This window comes from Quercus lobata, chromosome 11 (assembly GCF_001633185.2).
Source record: "Quercus lobata isolate SW786 chromosome 11, ValleyOak3.0 Primary Assembly, whole genome shotgun sequence".
NCBI lineage: Eukaryota > Viridiplantae > Streptophyta > Magnoliopsida > Fagales > Fagaceae > Quercus > Quercus lobata.
Genome location: NC_044914.1, coordinates 1,855,049 through 1,876,874, shown reverse-complemented (window position 1 = coordinate 1,876,874; position 21,826 = coordinate 1,855,049). Strand labels below are relative to the sequence as shown.

General features: G+C 32.7%; 1 protein-coding gene and 1 pseudogene across 1 annotated transcript in view; both read left to right on the top strand.

Moving 5' to 3' along the window:
* LOC115968459 overlaps positions 1 to 5,777 on the top strand; it is a 34,698-nt gene extending 28,921 nt beyond the window's left edge. Inside the window, exons 3-6 of the mRNA XM_031087863.1 lie at positions 79 to 230; positions 847 to 921; positions 2,654 to 2,844; positions 5,579 to 5,777. Coding sequence (XP_030943723.1) covers positions 120 to 230; positions 847 to 921; positions 2,654 to 2,844; positions 5,579 to 5,777 — 576 coding nt within the window. The 5' untranslated portion in view covers positions 79 to 119. The remainder of the gene's footprint in view (positions 1 to 78; positions 231 to 846; positions 922 to 2,653; positions 2,845 to 5,578) is intronic.
* LOC115967257 overlaps positions 1 to 19,806 on the top strand; it is a 53,882-nt pseudogene extending 34,076 nt beyond the window's left edge.
* The last annotated feature ends 2,020 nt before the right edge of the window (positions 19,807 to 21,826 follow it).

The window sequence follows — 21,826 nt, the reverse complement described above, 5'->3', positions numbered from 1 at the left end:
TATGTTGCCTACATTTAAAATAATTATGAGTTATTCAAATCTATTTTTAGATGCTTACAATACATTAATTTTCTATAGGAGAGCCTACTCAGGATTATGATTCCAAGCATTGAAGGCAAATGTACATCCTCGAGGATAGGACTCCTAGCTTCCGTACAATTATTGCTAGAACAAGTTGGAGAACTGAAGAAATTCTGGATGACATGAAAAAATGTCGCCACGGTGTTCAGGTTTGGTTATCGTTATGTGCTCACAATATAGACTACTAGTTTTTTTTAAAGAAAAATAATAATAAAAAAGAACCTTGCAGTCTTCTACAATTCTGTCTTTGATTGGATTCTTACTTGAAGATAACCGTATGAGAATATTCAAAATTAATAAGCTTTGGCTTGACAAATCATTACCTTGAGTATATAAAAGGTGCTAATGATTTTGAAATTAATGAGCTCTTAATCATATCTGACCTGCTAAAAGTTATCTTATCATGCTGGTGAAGATCATAATTCTAATGTTAATATGAATTCATTTAGTTTTTACGTTATTTTTATGTCCAAAATTTGTCATAAAATTTAAAATACCAAGTGCACCAACATTTTCCTAAATATGTTAATACATACTCTCAAGATCTTGAACACAATTAGCATATAGTGCATAACAAATTTAAGACTGGAAAATGTGTAGAAGACATATGCTAAATAGGTTTCTTTTTCCTCTAGCAAAAAGGAATTATGTAGGATTTTAATGTAGGAATTCTAAGAAAAAGTTGTATATACACTGTTCTTTTAGACAAATAAAGTTGCGCATGGGAGTGACTAATTCTTGATGTATATCATTTTTATAAAACAGATTATCCAGCACCATGATTTTTTCCAAGATGATTGTCTTGGGGAATACTTGCTTCTTTTTCCTAAATTGTTGACGGTTAGTACTATTTTTTCTCAGCAAAGCTCGAGTGAAACTCTTGATTCATTTTGGATTAACAGGTAAGATGATAGATGAATATTATGCATTTATAACTACTTATCCTCATGTTTGGCCCCTGAAAATTTTCAAAGAGCACATATCAAAGTTAAGGAGTTGTAGTGTAAAAGAAATCATACTGTACATTTTCTTTGTATTCGTGCCATTTAAAGACCTTAATTTGTTCATGATATTATTATAAACTACTAATATCTTTGACTTGAGATGTCAGTTTATCAAAATCTGTAATTTTCATTTGAAAATGAAAGTAATCCAATAATCACTAAGCACCACTAGTAAAGATTGTTGTTGAAAAAGAGGAAGACAATTAATTGTTATGATGATATTAAGAACTTGATTTCCAATTTTCATTGGTTATCTTTGGGGTTTATTCTTAATAGTTAGATTTTTCAAATGCAGAAGGTGGAAAAGCTGAAATTGATGTGCCTACAGTTTGTAGCAGCAACTTAGTGATTGATATCATTTATCCTTGAGATTCTCAAGCTAGAAGAATTGTTGGATGGTTTAGTTGGGAATTCAAAAACTCCATCTAGGGCAGTTAATTTACTCCCAAAATATCTAAGATCCTATTTCTATTTTGAAAGTAAAGTGAATAATAGGCATCATAGTTTCTCTATTTGTATATGATTCCTTTGTGTATGTGTCTCTCTCTCTCTCTCATTCACAGTTTTTGTGGCAAATTCAGGAGGGAATTTAATGTTGAACTTGAGAGCAACATTAAAAATGGAAACAGTGGCATCTTTGGGATTGGGGCTTCTCCTAATAGGGATTTCAAAATTTCCAAGGATGAAACAACATAAATTTTGGGGGATTGGTAGGGTTCTTTGGGTTGGTGTCAGATAATTTATTGAAATTTGATCTCAATTTTAGCAATAGTTCACTACTTTTGGTCTGGTTCTTTGGAATCAAGTGTGAATTAACCAAACAACGAAATTTGTGATAAATAGGATTTTAAATCATGGGAGTTTAAATTCCTTAATTTCCATGTAAATAGCAAAGTTTTATCCAAAAGCAAAATATCTATTTCTATTCCATGTAAATTAACTAAATATGCTTTTGATTTTGTGTCAAAAGAAATTCTTGAACCTGATTTGAGGGGTGAAGACCCAACTACAAAAGATAAAAGCCCAGGTCAAGAGCCATTAAGCACCCTGGAGAAGAGTATCTGTTACAATGCATTGAAAATCTAGTTAGGGGCCATTATCTATGTCTTCTATAAAAAATACTACAAGTACTTTGGTTTTGTTACTTTTTGTAAGCTAAGGACTTTTTGAATTTTAGGTGAGAAGGGCATAAAATTAGATAGGTGGCATGAGCTGCTTCTCTTTGTAGTTTTTTATTTTCCCATCTCTGCATAGTATATATTTTGAGTGAAAAGTACGAGAAATAGCAACTGGTTATATGAGATTCATTTGTGACATGTTCATCATTTGAGTGTTTGTATAAGTTTTTTTTTTTAACCCAATGTTTAATTGGTATCTATATTATTGGGGTGAATTTTTGGGGAGAAAATACTTTCCTTAAAAAATGAACCTAGGATACTTAGTCATAATGGTGGTTTTGTTTATGTTTCTGTGTGGTGAAAGCATGAGATTCAAAATCAATCTGTACCAGTGACTAGAGTTTCATACTTTTTTTCCCCTCATTTTCTGTATTGTGTTGGCTTGATAAGGAGGGTGCGGCAGTTCGACCTGAGCAAAGTACAAGTCAATTTATTTCCAGCAACAGTGCCAACGCAGAAAATTTAAGCAGCACAAGTAGGCCAAGGTTGTTTGAAAATGAGGACAGGCTTCATGGAGCTGTGCTGCTTGCAAGGGCTAGGCTTCTGGAGTGTTTGAGAGGGGTGCCTCTTTCTGCAAACAGGTCAGTGCTTACTGTGAAATGCAATTTGGAATTTTCCAAGGGTGAGTCTGGACATTACATGAAAATTATTATCTATTTTATGTCATCAATAATATGTTTATGCCAAAATTGTCATGATACATCTGCGCAATACTTAGATTGACTGCCACCAATGCTTTTGATGGTGAAGTTATGAAAGTATTGAATCAATCAATCTGATACCATATTTTCAGGTCTGATGATGGATCCATTTTTCTTCTCTGACTCCACTTTTAGATGGACCTTATGTGTAAAAACTGGGTTATAGTGTCCCCTTTAATTCTTATGGAATGGCCAGAAAAATCTTCAACTTTCTTGCAATAAATTATCCTCTTCATGATGTCCGTAATATAAATTTGTTATGACAAAAGTATTTATGACTGGAGGACTTCCATAGAGTGTGTGTGTGTGTGTGTTGGATTGTATTGACAACCCTATACTGTTAAGGGATGTTTAGCATATCACAAAACTAGGCCAAACAAGAACAACTTAACTGGTTTTTATTTTTTTAGTTCAAAGAACTGGTTCAAAATGGGACGCAATATGTTCCTTTAGAAAACTAGTTTTAACTTTGGTTCTTTCAAATATACATTCTCTCCAACATCAAGTTCTGAAAATTCTGATGTTTTCATATGAATATTCTCACCATAATCTAGTTTTAAATTAGAAAATTTTGCATGTCTATTAAGTAAAACTGGTTTTGATATGATTCCAAACAGACTCAAAATAAAATATACCAGTTCAGTTTTGTTTTTGGTTCTGCTTGTATTAGAACTGAACTAGTTCCGTTGTTTGCCAAACATCCCTTATTGTCTGAATTGGGTAGGTGGTTTAATGGGATGATTGAGGGGGTAGCTCCATTTGATCATGCCTGTTGGATTTGTGACAGACAATTGAGGTTGTGGCACATCATTTGAAAGGGTTTATCACTTTTTCTTTTAATTAGATATGATTTTTTTTTTTTTTTTATGTGAGGTTGATGTGACATGGTGACAACTGTCCAAATCCATGGAATTCCCTTTGGAATCTCCAGAGATCCACACTTGAGCTCTTTTGTCATGATTACCGATTCTGTCTTTATGAAATTTTAAATTGAAATCAAAGCGCAATTAGGCATCATTTATGATCCTAACTTTGAGGACCCCCTAGAATTTGGCTTTGGTTTCCCCTTTGGAGGAATTGAGCTTGCACACCTATATTTTATATGGGTCCGGTTAATGTGTGTCCTTAGAGCACGCATTAAGCTTTCTGTTTTTAGAAACATTTTCTCGGGAATTTAAAAAGCTATCATTACTTTTCAATTCTCGAGAAAATTTTTCCCAAAAATGGAAATTAATATGTGCCCTAAGGGCACACATTAGTAAAATCCATTTTATATATCTGAAAATAAAATGACATAAATTAAAAATGCTTTTAATTTTTTAGTTTTTGATAAAGTAAAAAGATGATTTTAACTTGAACATAATAGAATAGACTAATCGAATGAAAGGAGAAGAGAGAAATTATTAAACTTATGCTTTAGTCCTTGTTCTATTTTTCATTTTAATTATTGCCAAAACAATATTATAAACTAGAGAAATAATTTTTAAATATAGTTATTTCAGGTTTCAAGGTAGAGCTCAATTTGGAGTGTTAATTGGTCCTTAGTAAGGATGTCATAGTGTGGTTAAATGACTCCTGTAAAAAATCTAAAATTTGATTTTGGATCAATGATTGTGGTTAAAAGGTTCCCGAAAGAAATTTAAAATTTGATTTTAGGCAAAATTTGAACATATATCCTTTGTTTGAGGGGAAAAAAAATATTTATCATTCAAGTAAATTATAACCCACGAATGAATTTGAATTGATTATAAAAATAGGAAATTCACCAATTACCTAGCATCATTTGTTGGGTACCTTTTGTTTGGTTAAATTTTAGTATAATAATAATAATGAACAAAATTTTTCTATAAACTAGTTTGGAGAAAAATTATTTAAATTTCTCATATATATAATAATTTTTTTTTTTGGTGAATTTTGAAAATTTAATTGTTGAATTTCATATTTTTTATGTTCTTAATATGCATATTAAATTTCATTCAAATCAGATATTATTTATTATTCGATCAATAAACTTATTTTTTTATACACAATTTTAGATCACCAAAATTTGAAATTTTAACTTTTTTTTTAATGACATAACAATTCATTTTTCATTTTATTGAAATTTTGCAAACACAGAAGATATAATAAACACATGTAATCCAAATGCTAGATTATTAAAATTCACACTTAATATAAAGACATAAAATTTGAAACCAAATTAGTTTTGAGAGAAATTTTGTTAAAAAATAATTGATACTCTAAAAAAAATTAAAAAAAAAAAAAAAAAAAAACTAGAATCATTGACAATTGATACTCTTATGATCCTATCTTTTATATATTTGTTAACATAAATAATATTAGAGATACAAACTATTTTACAAAAAAACTTACAAACTGTTGATGTGATAATTGATTATTGGTAAATGAAAAAACGATATTAATGATGGGTCTAGACAAAAACTAATAAGAAGTTGGTCACGTCAATATTTTTATAAAAATATTGTAAAATAGTTTATGACGGTAATATTATTTTTGTTAATATTATTGGAAATGAAAAATCAATTAATAATTATGTCAAAAATTTTAAATCTTAACCCAACTAATTTATCTCACCTTCCAAGTTTCCAATCAGAATCTTCGTACGCGTGAGAGTGAAATGTGATGGAACAAACTTTAACTTGTTGGAAGGAAAGCTGAAACTGCGTGGGACCCTTGGTTGGGAAGATTGCACCACAAAAACTTCGAGGAAGAGGGATTTCTTACTTTCTAGTGCTTTTGCCTTTTTTTTGGAAGCATATTCAAACTGCTTTTTTTCTTTTTCTATGGAATAAAGACTTAAAATGTGTGTTTGACATGGCTTAATTTTGCTAGCTTATTTTACTATTTAACTTAATTTTGCTACTATTTATGGATTCTATTACACTTTTTGGTACTATTTATGGGTTTCACTGTACTATTTCAGTTAACTTTTACCTTTATGCACAATACTTTTAACAAAAAATTTTTAGTTTTAACAAAATAAATGGATCCCAAATAGACTCTTAGTCTAAAACAAAAAGTCACTGTTTTGCAATTTCTACTTAACTTCTAAGGCATTAGTATTGATGGTGCTTAAAAGTTAAACTCAAACATTTTTTTTTCCACTCTTATTAAAATAATATTTCTTTCCTTCTTCTTTCTATTTCTTTTATTCATCTCTCATTTCACACTCATTCTCTCTTTATCAAAAACAAAAAGTCACTGCTTTACAATTTCTACTTAACTTCTACGAGCATTAGTATTGGTGGTGCTTAAAAGTTAAACCCAATTATTATTTTTTATTTTCACTCTCATTAAAATAATATTTATTTATTTCTTCTTTCTATTTCTTTTATTCCTCTGCCATTTCACACTCATTCTCTCTTTCTCAAAAACAAAAAGTCACTATTTTGCAATTTCTACTTAACTTCTAAGGGCATTAGTATTGGTGGTGCTTAAAAGTTAAACTCAAATATTATTTTTTATTTCTACTCTCATTAACTCTACCATTTCACACTCATTCTCTCTTTCTCAAAAAAAAAAAGTCACTGGTTTGCAATTTCTACTTAACTTCTACGGGCATTAGTATTGGTGGTGCTTAAAAGTTAAACCCAAGTATTATTTTTTATTTCCACTCTCATTAAAATAATATTTATTTATTTCTTCTTTCTATTTCTTTTATTCCTCTGCCATTTCACACTCATTCTCTCTTTCTCAAAAACAAAAGTCATTGTTTTGCAATTTCTACTTAACTTCTAAGGGCATTAGTATTGGTGGTGTTTAAAAGTTAAACTCAAATATTATTTTGTATTTCCACTCTCATTAAAATTTCTTTCTTTCTTCTTTCTATTTCTTTTATTCATCTGACATTTCACACTCATTCTCTCTTTCTCAAAAACAAAAAGTCACTGTTTTGCAATTTCTACTTAACTTCTAAGGGCATTACTATTGGTGGTGCTTAAAAGTTAAACTCAAATATTATTTTTTATTTCCCCTCTCATTAAAATAATATTTATTTCTTTCTTCTATCTATTTCTTTTATTCCTTTGCCATTTCACACTCATTCTCTCTCTCTAAAAAAAAAAAAGGCAAGACTTGGGTACAGTACTTAGGTATTATTTCTTAAGTTCCCTTTTTAATATTCAACCATGTGGATTTTTTCTCATAGGATGAAAGAGTATTTTTTAATTAAGTAGTCACATGACTGAATCTTAAGAGGGGAAACTAAGGAACAGCATCTAAGATATTATACCTAAGTTTTGTCCAAAACAAAAAGTCACTGTTTTGCAACTTCCACTTAATTTTTAAGAGCATTAGAAAATTCATAGCCCAAATGCCAAATGTAAGCATATTTTAGCATTTAAGCCTAAAATCCCCACTCCATCAGAACTAGTAAAAGCCAACTATTGCAAAAAAATTTGCAATTGTGCTATAGTGTAATTCTTAAGGTAGAATTGCACTATAGCTGAATGGTAAACTTAAATATTATTATTTAATTCTCTCTCTCTCTCTCTCTCTCTCTCGTTATTTCTCTGCTCTCTTCCTTCTCTCTTCAGACCCAAAACCCATAGCCACCACACCACGACGAGCCACCACTCTCATTATTTATCCTCTTTCTCGTTGCAGATTGGCCTGGCTAATGGCAACGACGTGGCTTGCTTTCTCTCTCTCTCTCTGATTGACGGCGGCGACATGGATCGGTGTGGTTGTGGGTTTGGGTTTTAGGCCGGTGGGTGGCGACGGTGTGGTGTCTTTTATGTGGGTTTGTTCAGTGGGATTGTGTTGATTGTGTTGGATTTTTGGAATGGGTTTTGATGGGGTTTGCTATGGGTGGGTTCCGATGGTTTGGGTTTGTTGCGGGTCTGGGTCTGGGTTTGCCGCCACAGGTTGTGGGGACCGTGGGTTGCTTTTTTTTTTTTTTTTTTTTTGGGTGGTGTAGATGGTCGGAAAGGGTGGTGTTCTTCAGATTTTCAGTGGTGGTGGTTGGTTGGTTCGGTGGTATGGGTTTGTAGCGAGTGGTGGAGTGGTGGACGGGTTTGTTGTTTTGGGTTTGTGGTTGGTGGTGATTATTGATTGTGGTCGTGGGTTTGCCACCGTGGGCCTGGGTTTCACTTGCTATGGGTTTGGGTTTTGCTCACGAAGGTGCGACCGTGGGTTGTTGCATTTGTTGTTGATTGTGTTGAAGGTGGATTGGTGCTATAGTCTTTCCACTTTTTTTTTTTATGGGTTGCTAGTGGTGGTGGTGTCTGGTGTTTGTAGTGCAGCAGTGGTGGGCTTGTGGTGATGGTGGTTTCAGTAAATTTGTGGTTGTTCTTGAACATAAAAAATGAGAGAGAAATAATAAATAATGTGTTATATTGTAAATGACGGTGATTTTGGGATATATTATTTTATTGTGTAAAAATATTATTTTAATATGTTATATTGTAAAATAAAAGTTGGGATGCTGGAATATTGTAAAATGGTATTGTATAATTAATAAAATAGTTTTTTTTTTTTTTTTTTAGAATCAAATAGTTTTTTAAGTTGGTAAAGTAAAATAAGAAGGCATTTTGGGACGTGGTCTTTAGTATTGTTGGTGCTTTAAAAAGCTAAACTCAAATATTATTTTTTATTCCCACTCTCGTTAAAATAATATCTCTTTCTTTCTTCTTTCTGTTCCTTTTATTCCTCTGCCGTTTCACAGTCATTCTCTCTTTCTCAAATTCAAAACTCTCAGACTCTTATTGTCCCACTCCTCACCCATCTTTCTATTTCTTTTATTCCCCTGCCGTTTCACCATCGTCGACCCGATTCATCGTCCTTCTCACCCATCTTCGAAGCCCAGCTTCGTTCATCCATCATCCATCATCCTCACCGTCGACCCCACGCACCATCGCCGACCCGATTCATCATCCTCCTCACCCATCTTCGAAGTCCAGCTCCGTTCATCCATCATCCTCACTGAAGCTCTCTGCTCACCTCAATAAGCCATCATCGACCCACGCAAGCCACGCCCCATCGCCGAGCTGTTACCGACCCAAGCCCCAGCGCTGATCTTTCTCCACTCTACAAATACTTTCTCTCAGCTTCAGGGCCGGCTCAATGAATTTGGGGGCCCTAGGCGAATACTTTAAATGGGGCCTTTTATTTAATTTAATTATAAATTCATATATTTTTTCAATTAAAATTTATTTTTCTTACTTTTTGAGAGGCAAAATTACTAATTAAATTAAATTAAATTTAATTTAATAATGTTTGAACATTATCATGACTACATTCGTTATTATCATTTTGTTGTATATTTTTATTATCTTCCAACTCTTTTTGATGAATTTCTTGTTCATTTATGAAACCTTCACTCAAATTTTCTACAAAATTTTGTTTTTTACTAGTAATAAATTTGTCCATAGCTTCTTTTTGAGATTCAATTAATTCTTCTCTTTGTCTTTTTTTTTTTTTAGTTTTTCATATCCAGATGGATATTTTCTAGTAGACATTTGTAATTAAAAAATATTTATGAATAAATGAAACACAATCTATAATAAAAAAAATAACAATTTAACTAGAATAATATAAATTTAATGTATAAAACAATAGAACCTGGTTTATCAAAAGCACAATCACAGCTTTACTTAATATGATCACTTTACAATTTAAATCTGCACAAAAAAAAAAAAAAATTAATATTAATACAAAGTAAATTATTCTAAATTTATAATTTTGTTATCACTTATCAATACTCTTTTTTTTGTGTAGCATTAAACCTTTTTTTAGCAAAAGATTGAATTTACTAAGACCAACCCACTAGCAAAATGTGTAAGACCCAACTTGATCCACACTAAAACTAAGACCAGCCTAGAGCTCACTATGGTTCCATCCCACTAAATCTGATTTCTTAAAAAAAAAAAAAAAAAAAAAAAAAAATGTAAAGCCAAAAAGAAGAATAGAACAAAACGTGTAAAGCCAAAAGCAAAAGCAAAACAATACCTGATTTCTTAAAAAAAAAAAAAAAAAAACGTGTAAAGCCAAAAAGAAGAATAAAACAAAACGTGTAAAGCCAAAAGCTTTCTATCCCTCTGCCTTATCAAAAGCTAGAGCCCACTATCCCTCTGCCTTAGTCTTTCTTTTAATGTATCCGTTTGACCAAAAAAAAAGCTAAAGCAAAACAATACTTTACATCTTTAAGGGGTCTGACCCTTCCATAGACAGATAGGCTTCTAGAGAAATCTGTAGCAAAAAAGAAAGAGCAAAAACCCAGCAGCTTCTCTTCCAAAAAAAAACTCAGACACCCATCAGCTGAAGAAGATCTAAAGCCAAAAAGAAAGAGCAAAAACCCAGCCGCTCCTCTTCAAAAAAAAAAAAAAAAAAAAAAACTCAGACACCCATCAGCTGAAGAAGATCTAAAGCCAAAAAGAAAGAGTAAAACCCAGCAGCTCCTCTTCAAAAAAATTAAAAAAAAAAACTTAGACACCCAGTAGCTGAAGTAGACGAAAGAGGCAAAGGAAGAGAAAGCAGAAAAGAACCTAAAATGAAGCTCTGTGAACACACCAAGTCTATTGCTAATATCGATTGATGAGTAAGTTAACTAAAAACAGTGTTTTTTTTTTAGAATCAAGATGGAGAGAGAGTCAAAGAGTGAGAGTTTTTTTTTTTCTTCTTTCTTTTTTCTGCCTTTTCTTATCTGTTTCTTCTTTCTGCGGTTTTGCCTATAAGCTAAAGATTTCTGCCTTTTGCAATCTTTTCTTCTGCAAGCAAAAGATTTGGGGATGGGAATAGTGTCACTTCAGTGTGAGAAACGGCCCTTTTTTTATTTATTTTTATTTTTTTCAGATGATGGGAATTGGGATTAGCTTTAATGTCAGTTCAGTGTGAGAAACGGCTATTGGGATTAGCCTTCACGTCAGTTCACAGGCCTTTTTTTTTTATTTTTTTTTTTATAGGAGTTGGGATTAGCCTTCAATCTTCACGGGCTCTTTTTTTTTTTTTTTTTTTTTTTTGCCTTCATGTTAGGTTCAGAGTGAGAAACGGGGCCATTTAAAAAAAATGAGAAATTAATATTATATAATATATTATATTACTATTTGGGGGCCCTCTTAGAAGTTGGGGCCTTAGGCGGTTGCCTTAATCGCCTATAGCTTCAGCCGGCCCTGCTTAGCTTTTCCCTTTTTCTCAATTTGCATTTGGGTCTTTGTGTGTGTTTGTTTATGTTGTTGTTGATTTAAAGGCTCTTTTTCAAGGTCTTCATTCCTATTCCCCTTCCTAATTGTTCATTCAACCTGAGCGTTCCATTCAAATTGCTCTTTGTCAAAATACATTTTTTTTTTTTTTTTTTTTGGGGGTGTGGTTTACTCATCTCTTGTACTTCTCATTTCATCACATCTCTGATCTTTCCAATCTTCTCCTCATAGATCTTGATGGCGGCTTTCCCAACCAATGAGGGAGACTCTTTTTCTTCTTCCACTCAAAAGTGGGACTATGATGTCTTGAGTTTTAGAGGTGAAGATACTCGCCATGGTTTTACTGGCCATTTATATCAAGCCTTGTGTGACAAAGGTTTCAAGACCTTCATTGATAATGAAGATCTGCAAAGAGGTGAAGAAATTTCAGTGGAACTTATCAAAGCCATTAAATCATCAATGATTTCAATTATCATATTCTCTCAAAACTATGCATTTTCCACTTGGTGCCTCGAAGAACTTACCGAGATTCTTGAGTGTAAGAAAAATGGACAGAGTTTTACCAATTTTTTACAGAGTGGATCCATGTGAGGTACGCAAGCAGGAAGGTAGTTTTGGATTAGCACTAACTACACATGAAAAAAAATTCAAGAATAACATAGAGAAAGTGCTGAGGAGGAGGGCAGCTTTATGTGAAGCAGCTAGTTTGTCTGGGTGGCATTATGAGGATGGGTATGTATCTAATCACTAATCCTGTGTCTTTTTATAGCTTTTAAACCTCTGATGGTTTTGTTATGACTACTAAATACCAAATTACGAAAATATTTTATCACGATAATATTTGCTACTACTAAGGCATTAAAGGCCAGCACATTTAAGTCTTAAATTAATTATTGTCTTAAATCTATGACTATGAGTTACATGCACATTTACCTAATTTAAAAAATGTGTCCCTTGTAAGTCACATCTAACCATCTTGAATTTAGTTAATTTTTGTATTTATATTTCCAACTATTCTAACTATGTTTCCTATCCTCTACAATTGGCAGTTCTCCTGAATATAAGTGTATCCGAGGAATTATTAGAGTGGTATCAAGTACCAAATTAAATCGCACAAAGTTATTTGTTGCTAAATACCCAATTGGAGTAGATTCTCGCGCAGAAGTTGTAGAAAATCTTTTAGATATTAAGTCAAATGATGTTCGCATGGTTGGAATATATTGCCTTGGAGGAATAGGAAAGACTACAATTGCAAAAGATGTTTATAATAGAGTTGCTGATCTATTTGATGGAAGTAGCTTCCTAATGAATGTCAGAGAAAATTCAGGAAGTAGCATAATCAAACTACAAGAGCAACTTCTTTCTGAGATTCTAGGGAGCAAAGAATTTAAGGTGCACAGTACATCCAAAGGAATCAATGTGATCGAAGAAAGACTTTCGAGTAAAAAGATTCTTTTGATACTTGATGATGTGGATAAATTGGACCAAGTAGAAAATTTTCTCGGAAAATGCGATTGGCTTGCTAATGGAAGTAGAGTTATTATAACCACAAGAGACAGACATGTGCTAACCACTCTTGAAATTGATCCTTTAATCTACGGGGTTGAGCAATTGGATCGACATGAAGCTCTTCAACTCTTTAGTAAGTGCGCCTTCAAAAAAGACAAACCTGAGGCAGATTATTTACAACTTACAAATCAATTCATATTTTATGTCAATGGCCTTCCATTAGCTCTACAAATTATAGGTTTTGATTTACGTGGAAGAAACATTCGCCAATGGGAAAGTGAATTAGAAAAGTATAAGAATATTCCTAACAAAGAAATTCAAAAAATACTAAAAGTAAGTTTTGAAGGATTGGACAAAAATGAACAAGATATTTTCCTCGATATTGCATGTTTCTTCAAAGGATTGTCCAAAAATTATGTTGTGGATATCTTAGCTGCCTGCAATTTATATCCTGATTCTGGTATTCCAAAACTTATTGATAAGTGTCTCATAAGGGTTGAATTTGACAAGTTATGGATGCATGACTTGATACAACAAATGGGTAGAGAAATTGTTCAACAAGAATCAAATGTGCTTGGAAAACGTACAAGGTTATGGTGTTATGATGATGCTTTAGAAGTTCTTACAAAAAATACGGTATAACTTCTTTTTCTTCACTTCTTTTTTAAGCAAAAAAAAAAAAAAATCAATTTTTTTTCTTTTTAATGTTTAGAAAAATATAAGTTTATCTTTAACCTATTTTGTTTAAAATTTCAAATTGTTATGATGTTGATAAATTCTATTGTGCAATGTGTTCCACCCAATGCTCTATCCAAACAGGGTTCAGATAAAATTCAAGGGATAATGTTGTGCTCCCATAAACCAACAAAGGTGACATTGGCAGCTAAAGCTTTCAAAAGGATGGGAAATCTCAAATTTCTCATAGTTCATAATGTGCACATTTGTAATGAACTTAAATATCTTCCCAACGGATTAAGGTTTCTTGATTTGCCTAATTATCCTTTTCCATTACCATCCAATTTTTGTCCTCAAAAACTTGTTACACTCAAGATGCCATGTAGTCGCATTCGTTTAGAGAAGTTATTTAAGCAGGTATGGTTTTCTTTAAAAATTATGTTCAAAATTTTTTAATTTAAAGTTTGTTGAACATAATTTTTTATTTTTTTTCTACAGGATTTTCAATTCCAGAATTTGAAAAGTATCAACCTCCGTAGATGTGAGTCTATTACAAAATTACCTAATTTGTGCGCCCCAAACTTAGAGTACTTAGACCTTTCATTTTGCAAAAATTTAGTTGAGTGTCATGAGTCCATTGGATTTCTTCATAAGCTTCAAAAATTTTATCTTATTAGTTGTGAAAAACTTCAAAATTTTCCAAGCCATCTCATGTGGAAATCTCTCAACTTTATGGATGTTTCATTCTGCTCAAGTCTTGATTTTTCTTCTCTCTTAGTCGCCAAAGATGTCTTCTTCGAAGGTCTATATAGCTATTGCTGTAAAAATGTTGTGGATCTTGAAGATTTCATCTATAAATTACCACCGCCTGAGATATTATGTATATATACTGCCAAATCGAGACCCTGGTGTGAATGTTGTACGATCAGAAAGTCATTTGCGTTTCTAGATCTAACCAATGTTCAAAATCTAGATTTAAGTAATGTTGGAAATCTAATTGAATTAGATTTTTTGAAGAAGTCTGATTACTTTCCTGTATTGGAACGTCTATTTATAAATGAAATCAATATTATTACCATCCCGGAAAGCATCACTAAGTTCACTAGATTAGAGACACTTGGAATAAAATGTTGTCAGTATCTTCGGGAAATTCCTAGGCTTCCACAATCTATAAGAGGAGTGTATATACTAAACACCCATTCGCTACATCCACAATCATCAAACAGATTGTTCAGTCAGGTGTCTCTCTCTCTTTCATTCAATGTTATATAGAAACACTCTTTTTACCTTCTCGAAAATACATTATTAAATTTGTTTGAATTTGATTATTGCAAACAGTTTGGAGCATTTTGGCAACCACGACAAAATCCATTTGATATAGAGGATTACGAACTTACACTACCTGGATCAGAGATTCCAAAATGGTTCAATCATCAAAGTGTTGGAAATTCTATTTCATTCTGGGTTGGTCGTGATTGTGATTATCTAAAATTTGTTTACTGTGTTGTTTTGGGACCGGAACAACAGTATGTTCAAGTCTCCTTGAAATTTAATGGGATAAAGTTGACTGATTGGACTCCGTTTGGAATCGGTTGGACTGCGGGTGTGACGTGTAATCATGTATCGTTTTTTACGTTGGTTTATCCGATGTCAAAGCCCTTAAATCTATTTGAGTGGAATCGTGTGGACATTGAATTTAATCCATTTGTCAATATCCATGCTGAATGCATCTGTCCTCATGTTCAACATCTCTCCACCTACACTCTCCCACCTACTTCAATACCTGTCTTCCCCATTTGTTCTATTTCAGACCCATCTTGTTTGGAGCTTTCAAATTCGAATTCAATAGAAACAACATATACTGATTCCGACTCACCTTCGGAGGGCTCTCATGATGATGAATGTGATTCGAGTTTGTCACTGTGCACTTCTCCCATGGGAACAAATTATCCGCCTCCTCAGCCTCAGGTCACTGTCCCTGATGACGCTAGCCACATCTCTTTGCCATCTAGTATAGACCTTCCAAATAATATGACAGACATGTTTGAATTACGCTTGGGTCTGCCAAGTTTGGGAATTGGCTCAACTGTTAGTGAGGGGTTTCATTTGGGTTCTTCTTCAATGGCCCATAACTATGTCAGTGATGATGATTCTGACTTCAATTTGTATTCTCCATCGAAGAAAATGAGAAAATCTTGATCGAACTTGGAAGAAGAAATATGCCTCCATCTGAAAAAGAACCTTGAAACAATTTTCTTCTTCATTGTTCCCATTCCATTTCTTTAGCATTTGATGCCAAGGTACATCTCTTTTTTTTTTAGTTGCATTGTTTCATTTGCATCTTTGGATGCTCATTCATTGGATTGGGTACCAACATAATTTGAATAGAAACTAACCCAAAGAAAATGCAAAATAGATGAAAGAAATTATGAAAAACCTATTTCAATTTTTAGACAAATTATGAAAACAAGCAGTTACGTGTTCATCACATAATCTCTCTCTCTCTCTCTGATAATGAAGCTCTACTCATACTTCTTGATTTATTAAAATTTTGAATTTTATTCCATTTCTCCATTGTTAGCATAATGTACGAGTATTAGGATTTTTGTCTATTAGTCTGTTACTAGCCAGCACCAATTCTGAAAATTCAAACTTCAATAGGCATGACCTTATATGCTTATGCCGTCCTTAATTTCATAGAGCAGGAGGTTTTGAAATGGATTTGTCTTTGCCAACAGTCTTAGTTTCAAAGTTCTTTGAACACACCATTACATTTTAAATGCTTTCTTTTTAAAATTGTTGCTGATAGTATATATTGTCTCAAATTTCATAATCCTGTAAAAATGATGGGAATTATATGTGGATTTCTGATATTAGCTTGTTTGTTATTGATGATTTCCTCCTCCACTATGGTTGGTATTGATGTTACCTTCTAGGTTGATCCATTAGTGGATTTAGCACTTTTGGAATGAATTAGGGAGGTCTTTAATTTGGTGGCAATAACAATTTATATTGTTAAGTCTTTTTCGTTATACGTTTTGGGTGATGCTCTTTCGTTTTTTCTCCTCACTTGGGCATGCTATTTTATAGCTTTAACTATGAGTGAAATGTGTCTTTGTTATTGATTGTTGGACTCTGAAGTGATGATTGAAAAACTGAATGTGTAGAACTGAGCTAAGTTGCTGTGTGAAATCCTACTAACAAGGTTTTGTTCTTTCACATCAAGTTGTTCTTCAACCTATGTAATAGTGGAATATTTTTTTGCTTCCGAGGATGAAACAACATAATTTTTGGGGGATTGGTAGGGTTCTTTGGGTTGGTGTTGGATAATTTATTGAAATTTGATCTCAATTTTAGCAATAATTCACTACCTTTGGTCTGGTTCTTTGGAATCAAGTGTGAATTAACCAAAAAATGAAATTTGTGATAAATAGGATTTTAAATCATGGGAGTTTAAATTCCTTCATTTGTTAATTTCCATGTAAATAGCAAAGTTTCATCCAAAAGCAAGATATCTATTTCTATTCCATGTAAATTAACCAAATATGCTTTTGATTTTGTGTCAAAAGAAATTCTTGAACCTGCTTTGAGGGGTGAAGACCCAACTACAAAAGATAAAAGCCCAGGTCAAGAGCCAATAAGCTCCCTGGAGAAGAGTATGTGCCACAATGCACTGAACATCTAGTTAGGAGCCATTATCTATTTCTTCTATAAATAATACTACAAGTACTTTGGTTTTGTTGCTTTGTTTGTAAGCTATGGACTTTTTGAATTTTAGGGGAGAAAGGCATAAAATTAGATAGGTGGCATGAGCTGCTTCTCTTTGTAGTTTTCTATTTTCCCATCTCTGCATGGTACATATTTTGAGTGAAAAGTACGAGGAATAGCAACTGGTTATGTAAGGTTTGTTTGTGACATATTCATCATTTGAGTGTTTATATAAGTTTTTTCTTTAACCCAATGTTTAATTGGTATCTATATTATTGCGGTGAATTTCAGGGGAGAAAATACTTTCCTTAAAAAATGAACCTGGGATACTAAGTCATAATGGTGGTTTTTTTTTATGTTTCAGTGTGGTGAAAGCATGAGATTCAAAATCAATCTTTACAGTGGCTCAGTGCCTAGAGTTTCATACTTTTTTTCCCCTCATTTTCTATATTGTGTTGGCTTGATAAGGAGTGTGTGGCAGTTCGACCTGAGCAAAGTACATGTCAATTTGTTTCAAGCAACAGTGCCAACACAGAAAATTTAAGCAGCACAAGTAGGCCAAGGTTGATTGAAAATGAGGACAAGCTTCCTGGAGCTGTGCTGCTTGCAAGGGCTAGGCTTCTGGAGAGGTTGAGAGGGGTGCCTCTTTCTGCGAACAGGTCAGTGCTTACTGTGATATGCAATTTGGAATTTTCCAAGGGTGAGTCTGGACATTACATGAAAATTATTATCTATTTTGTGTCATCAATAATATGTTTATGCCAAAATTGTCATGACACATCTGCACAATACCAAGATTGACTGCCACTGCCACCAATGCTTTTGATGGTGAAGTTATGAATGTATTGAATTGATCAATCTGATACTATATTTTCAGGTCCGATGATGGATCCATTTTTCTTCTCTGAATCCACTTTTAGATGGACCTCTATGTGTAAAAACTGGGTTATAGTGACCCATTTAATCCTTATGGAATGGCCAGAAAAATCTTCAACTTTCTTGCAGTTAATTATCCTCTTCATGATGTCTGTAATTTAAATTTCTGATGACAAATGTATTTATGACTGGAGGAATTGCATAGTGTGTGTGTGTATGTTGGATTGTATTGACAGCCCTATACTATTAAGGGATGTTTAGCATATCACAAAACTAGGCCAACCAAGAACAACTTAACTGGTTTTAATTTTTTTAGTTCAAAGAACTGGTTCAAAATGGGACGCAACTTTAGAAAACTAGTTTTAACTTTGGTTCTTTCAAATATACATTCTCTCCAAAATCAAGTTCTGAAAATTTTGATGTTTTCATATGCAAATTCTCACCATAATCTAGTTTTAAATTAGGAAATTTTGCATACCTATTAAGTAAAACAGGTTTTGATATGATTCTAGACAGACTCGAAATAAAATAAACCAGTTCAGTTTTGTTTTTGGTTCCGCTTGTATTAGAACTGAACTAGTTCCATTGTTTGCCAAACGTCCCTTATTGTTTGAATTGGGTAGGTGGTTTGATGGGATTATCGAAGGGGAAGCTCCATTTGATCATGCCTGTTGGATTTGTGACAGACAATTGAGGTTGTGGCACATCATTTGAAAGGGTTTATCACTTTTTCTTTTAATTAGATATGATTTTTTTTTATGTGAGATTGATGTGACATGGTGACAACTGTCCAAATCCTTGAAATTTCCTTTGGAATCTCCAGAGATCCACACTTGAGCTCCTTTGTCATGATTACCGATTCTGTCTTTATGAAATTTTAAATTGAAATCAAAGTGCAATCAGGCATCATTTGTGATCCTAACTTTGGGGACCGACTAGAATTATACTGGTTCTCACCACCGGGTTCTATTTTGAAGCTCAGTAAACGAGTTGCCCACTTACCAGAGAGAGTTGTATATTCCTTCAATCTCATTGTATGACTTAATATTAATAGGACAGCAATTCTGGCATTTACTGTGAATTCTAACAATATTGTTAAAACCAACTGCCCCAACTGCCAGAATTGCTGTCCTATTAATATTAAGTCTCATTAATATTAAGTCTCTAGGTTTTAACAATAATTGTAGCCTCTCAATCTCATTATTTGTCATTTACTGTGAATTTCTGCTGCTGATACTGCTGACATCATCCTCACTACTGCTGCTGCTGCTTGTGCTACTATAGATATCATTTGTTGCAACCTGCACATGGTATTATGGTCTATAGACTAGTTGTCAAAATATTCTGAATGTGAAGATCTTTCTTCCCTTGTCCTTGAATCAAAATAATAGTCTCCTGTTTGGTTTTGCTTTCTAATTTAGGGGAAGTGGGAGACCTTTGTCAGACTGCCCTGAATTAACGCTTGTTGATGATTGAGACTTGGGTACTCAAGCATCAGCAGGTCAGTCAGCTGGAGGCTCAAGCATTACTAGCCTGACCTCTCAAATCGAGAGGCTACAATTATTGTTAAAACCAAAGAAGAAGCCACCTGGTCTCAGTCAGAAGGCTCTAGATTGTTTGCACCTGGAGGTTTTCAGCAGCAAGGTTGAAGTGGCAGTATCAAGAGCTTCACAGGATTGTAGTATATGTCTGGAGACATTTGTGGAGGGAGATCATACGCTTGCCATGTTCCCATAGCTTCCACTCTGCCTGCTTGGATCCCTGGCTTCGAACTTGTGGTGACTGCCCATATTGTTGCCGAACTATAACTATAGTAACAAGTCAACAAAGCGTCAAAGAGTTAGATTTTTTTACTAGAAATGTTTTCGTAAACTGGGTTTTCCTACACGTGTGAAAGTTTTGGCACTGACCAAATTATTATTTTTTAATTCGTAATTTTGTGCATATGTAATTATTGTATCTCCTGCTCCGTTGCACACACACGAGAAAATCTGGTCTCATTGTATTTCTTGACTGCTATTTTGAAATTTGGGGTCCGTTTAGTAATAGATTTACAGTAACATTATTTAAATGCTGTAAAAATATATGTAGGTGAAAAAATGTTGTAAAAATACGTGTTGTATTTTTTAAAAACAACAAAAATGGTTGTTCAAACCACATTAACAAATAGGCAAGCCCTTGAATACGTGTTTTAGGTGTTTTAGATAACCTTTTGATCTCTCTCCTCTATTCAGGAAATTTAGAAGGTATTGACAGTCAAAGCCCACAAAGCCTAATGAATGATGTTGAAAAGACCCATCAAGTAGTACTGCGGCCCAAAGCTTGCACACCTCTATATATATATATATATATATATATTAAAATAAAATAATATAAATTAAAAATTCTTTTAATTTTTTAGTATTTGATAAAGTAAAAAAATGATTTTAACTTGAACATAATAGAATAGACTAATCGAATGAAAGGAGAAGAGAGCAATTATTAAACTTATGCTTTGGTCCTTGTTCTATTTTTCATTTTAATTATAGCCAAAACAATATTATAAACTAGAGAAATCATTTTTAAATATAGTTATTTCAGGTTTTAAGGAAAAGCTCAATTTGGAGTGTCAATTGGTCCTTAGTAAGGACATCATAGTGTTTTGATTTTGGATCAATGATTGTGGTTAAAAGGTTCCCGAAAGAAATTTAAAATTTGATTTTAGATCAATGATTTTAGGCAGAATTTGAACATAAATCCTTTATTTGAGGGGAAAAAAAAAACTTTATCATTTAAGTAAATTAGAACCTAGAAATTAATTTGAATTGATTATAAAAACAATAAATTCACTAATTACCTAGCATCATTTTTTGGGTACCTTTTGTTTGGTTAAATTTTATTATAATAATAACAATGAACAAAGTTTCTCTGTAAACTAGTTTGGAGAAAAATTCTTTAAACTTCTCATTTTCAAAACTTAATTGTTGAATTTTATTTTTTTTATGTTCTTAATATGCATATTAAATTTCATTCAAATCAAATGTTATTTATTATTCAATCAATAAACTTATTTTTTTATACACAATTTTAGATCACAAAAACTTGATATTTTAACTTTTTTTTAATGACATAACAATTAATTTTTTATTTTATTGAAATTTTGCAAGCACACGGATATAATAAGCACATGTAATCCAAATGCTAGATTTTTAAAATTCACACTTAATATAAAGACATATAAAAAATTTGAAGAGTTTCTTTCCAAACTAGTTTTGAGAAAATCTTCGTTAAAAAACAATTGATACTCTATAAAAAAAAATTTTAAAAACTAGAATCATTGACAATTGATACTCTATCTTCTATATATTTGTTAATATGAATAATGCTAGAGATATAAATTATTTTACAAAAAAAATTATAAACTATTGATGTGGTGATTGATTATTGGTAAATGAAAAAATAATATTAATGGTGGGTCTAGATGAAAACCAATAAAAGGTTGGCCACATTAACATTTTGTAAAATAGTTTATGGCTTTATTGGAAATGAAAAATCAATTAATAATTATGCCAAAAAATTTCAATCTTAATGCAACTAATTTATCTCACCTTTCTAGTTTCCAATAAGAATCTTCGTGTATGTAAGAGCAATGTTATTAAACCCGACTTGGCCGGTTGAATCGGTGACCTGGCGCATTGACCAGGCCGGTTGATCAATTGGATTGAAAAAGTATGTGATGGTTAAAATCGGTGCAAACCGGTGGGTTTTAAACACCCCATGTGACTCAGTTGGGTTTTATTAACCTAGTCAAGTTTGTGAATTGTGTAAAATTATATTAATAGATCCACTTTATTGACTATTTTATTATTTAAATATGTGATAATATGGTAGTTCAAACAAGAGTAAACCTTTAAAAAAATCCAAAAAAGCATTGTTCCCTACGCCCTGCCCTGTGG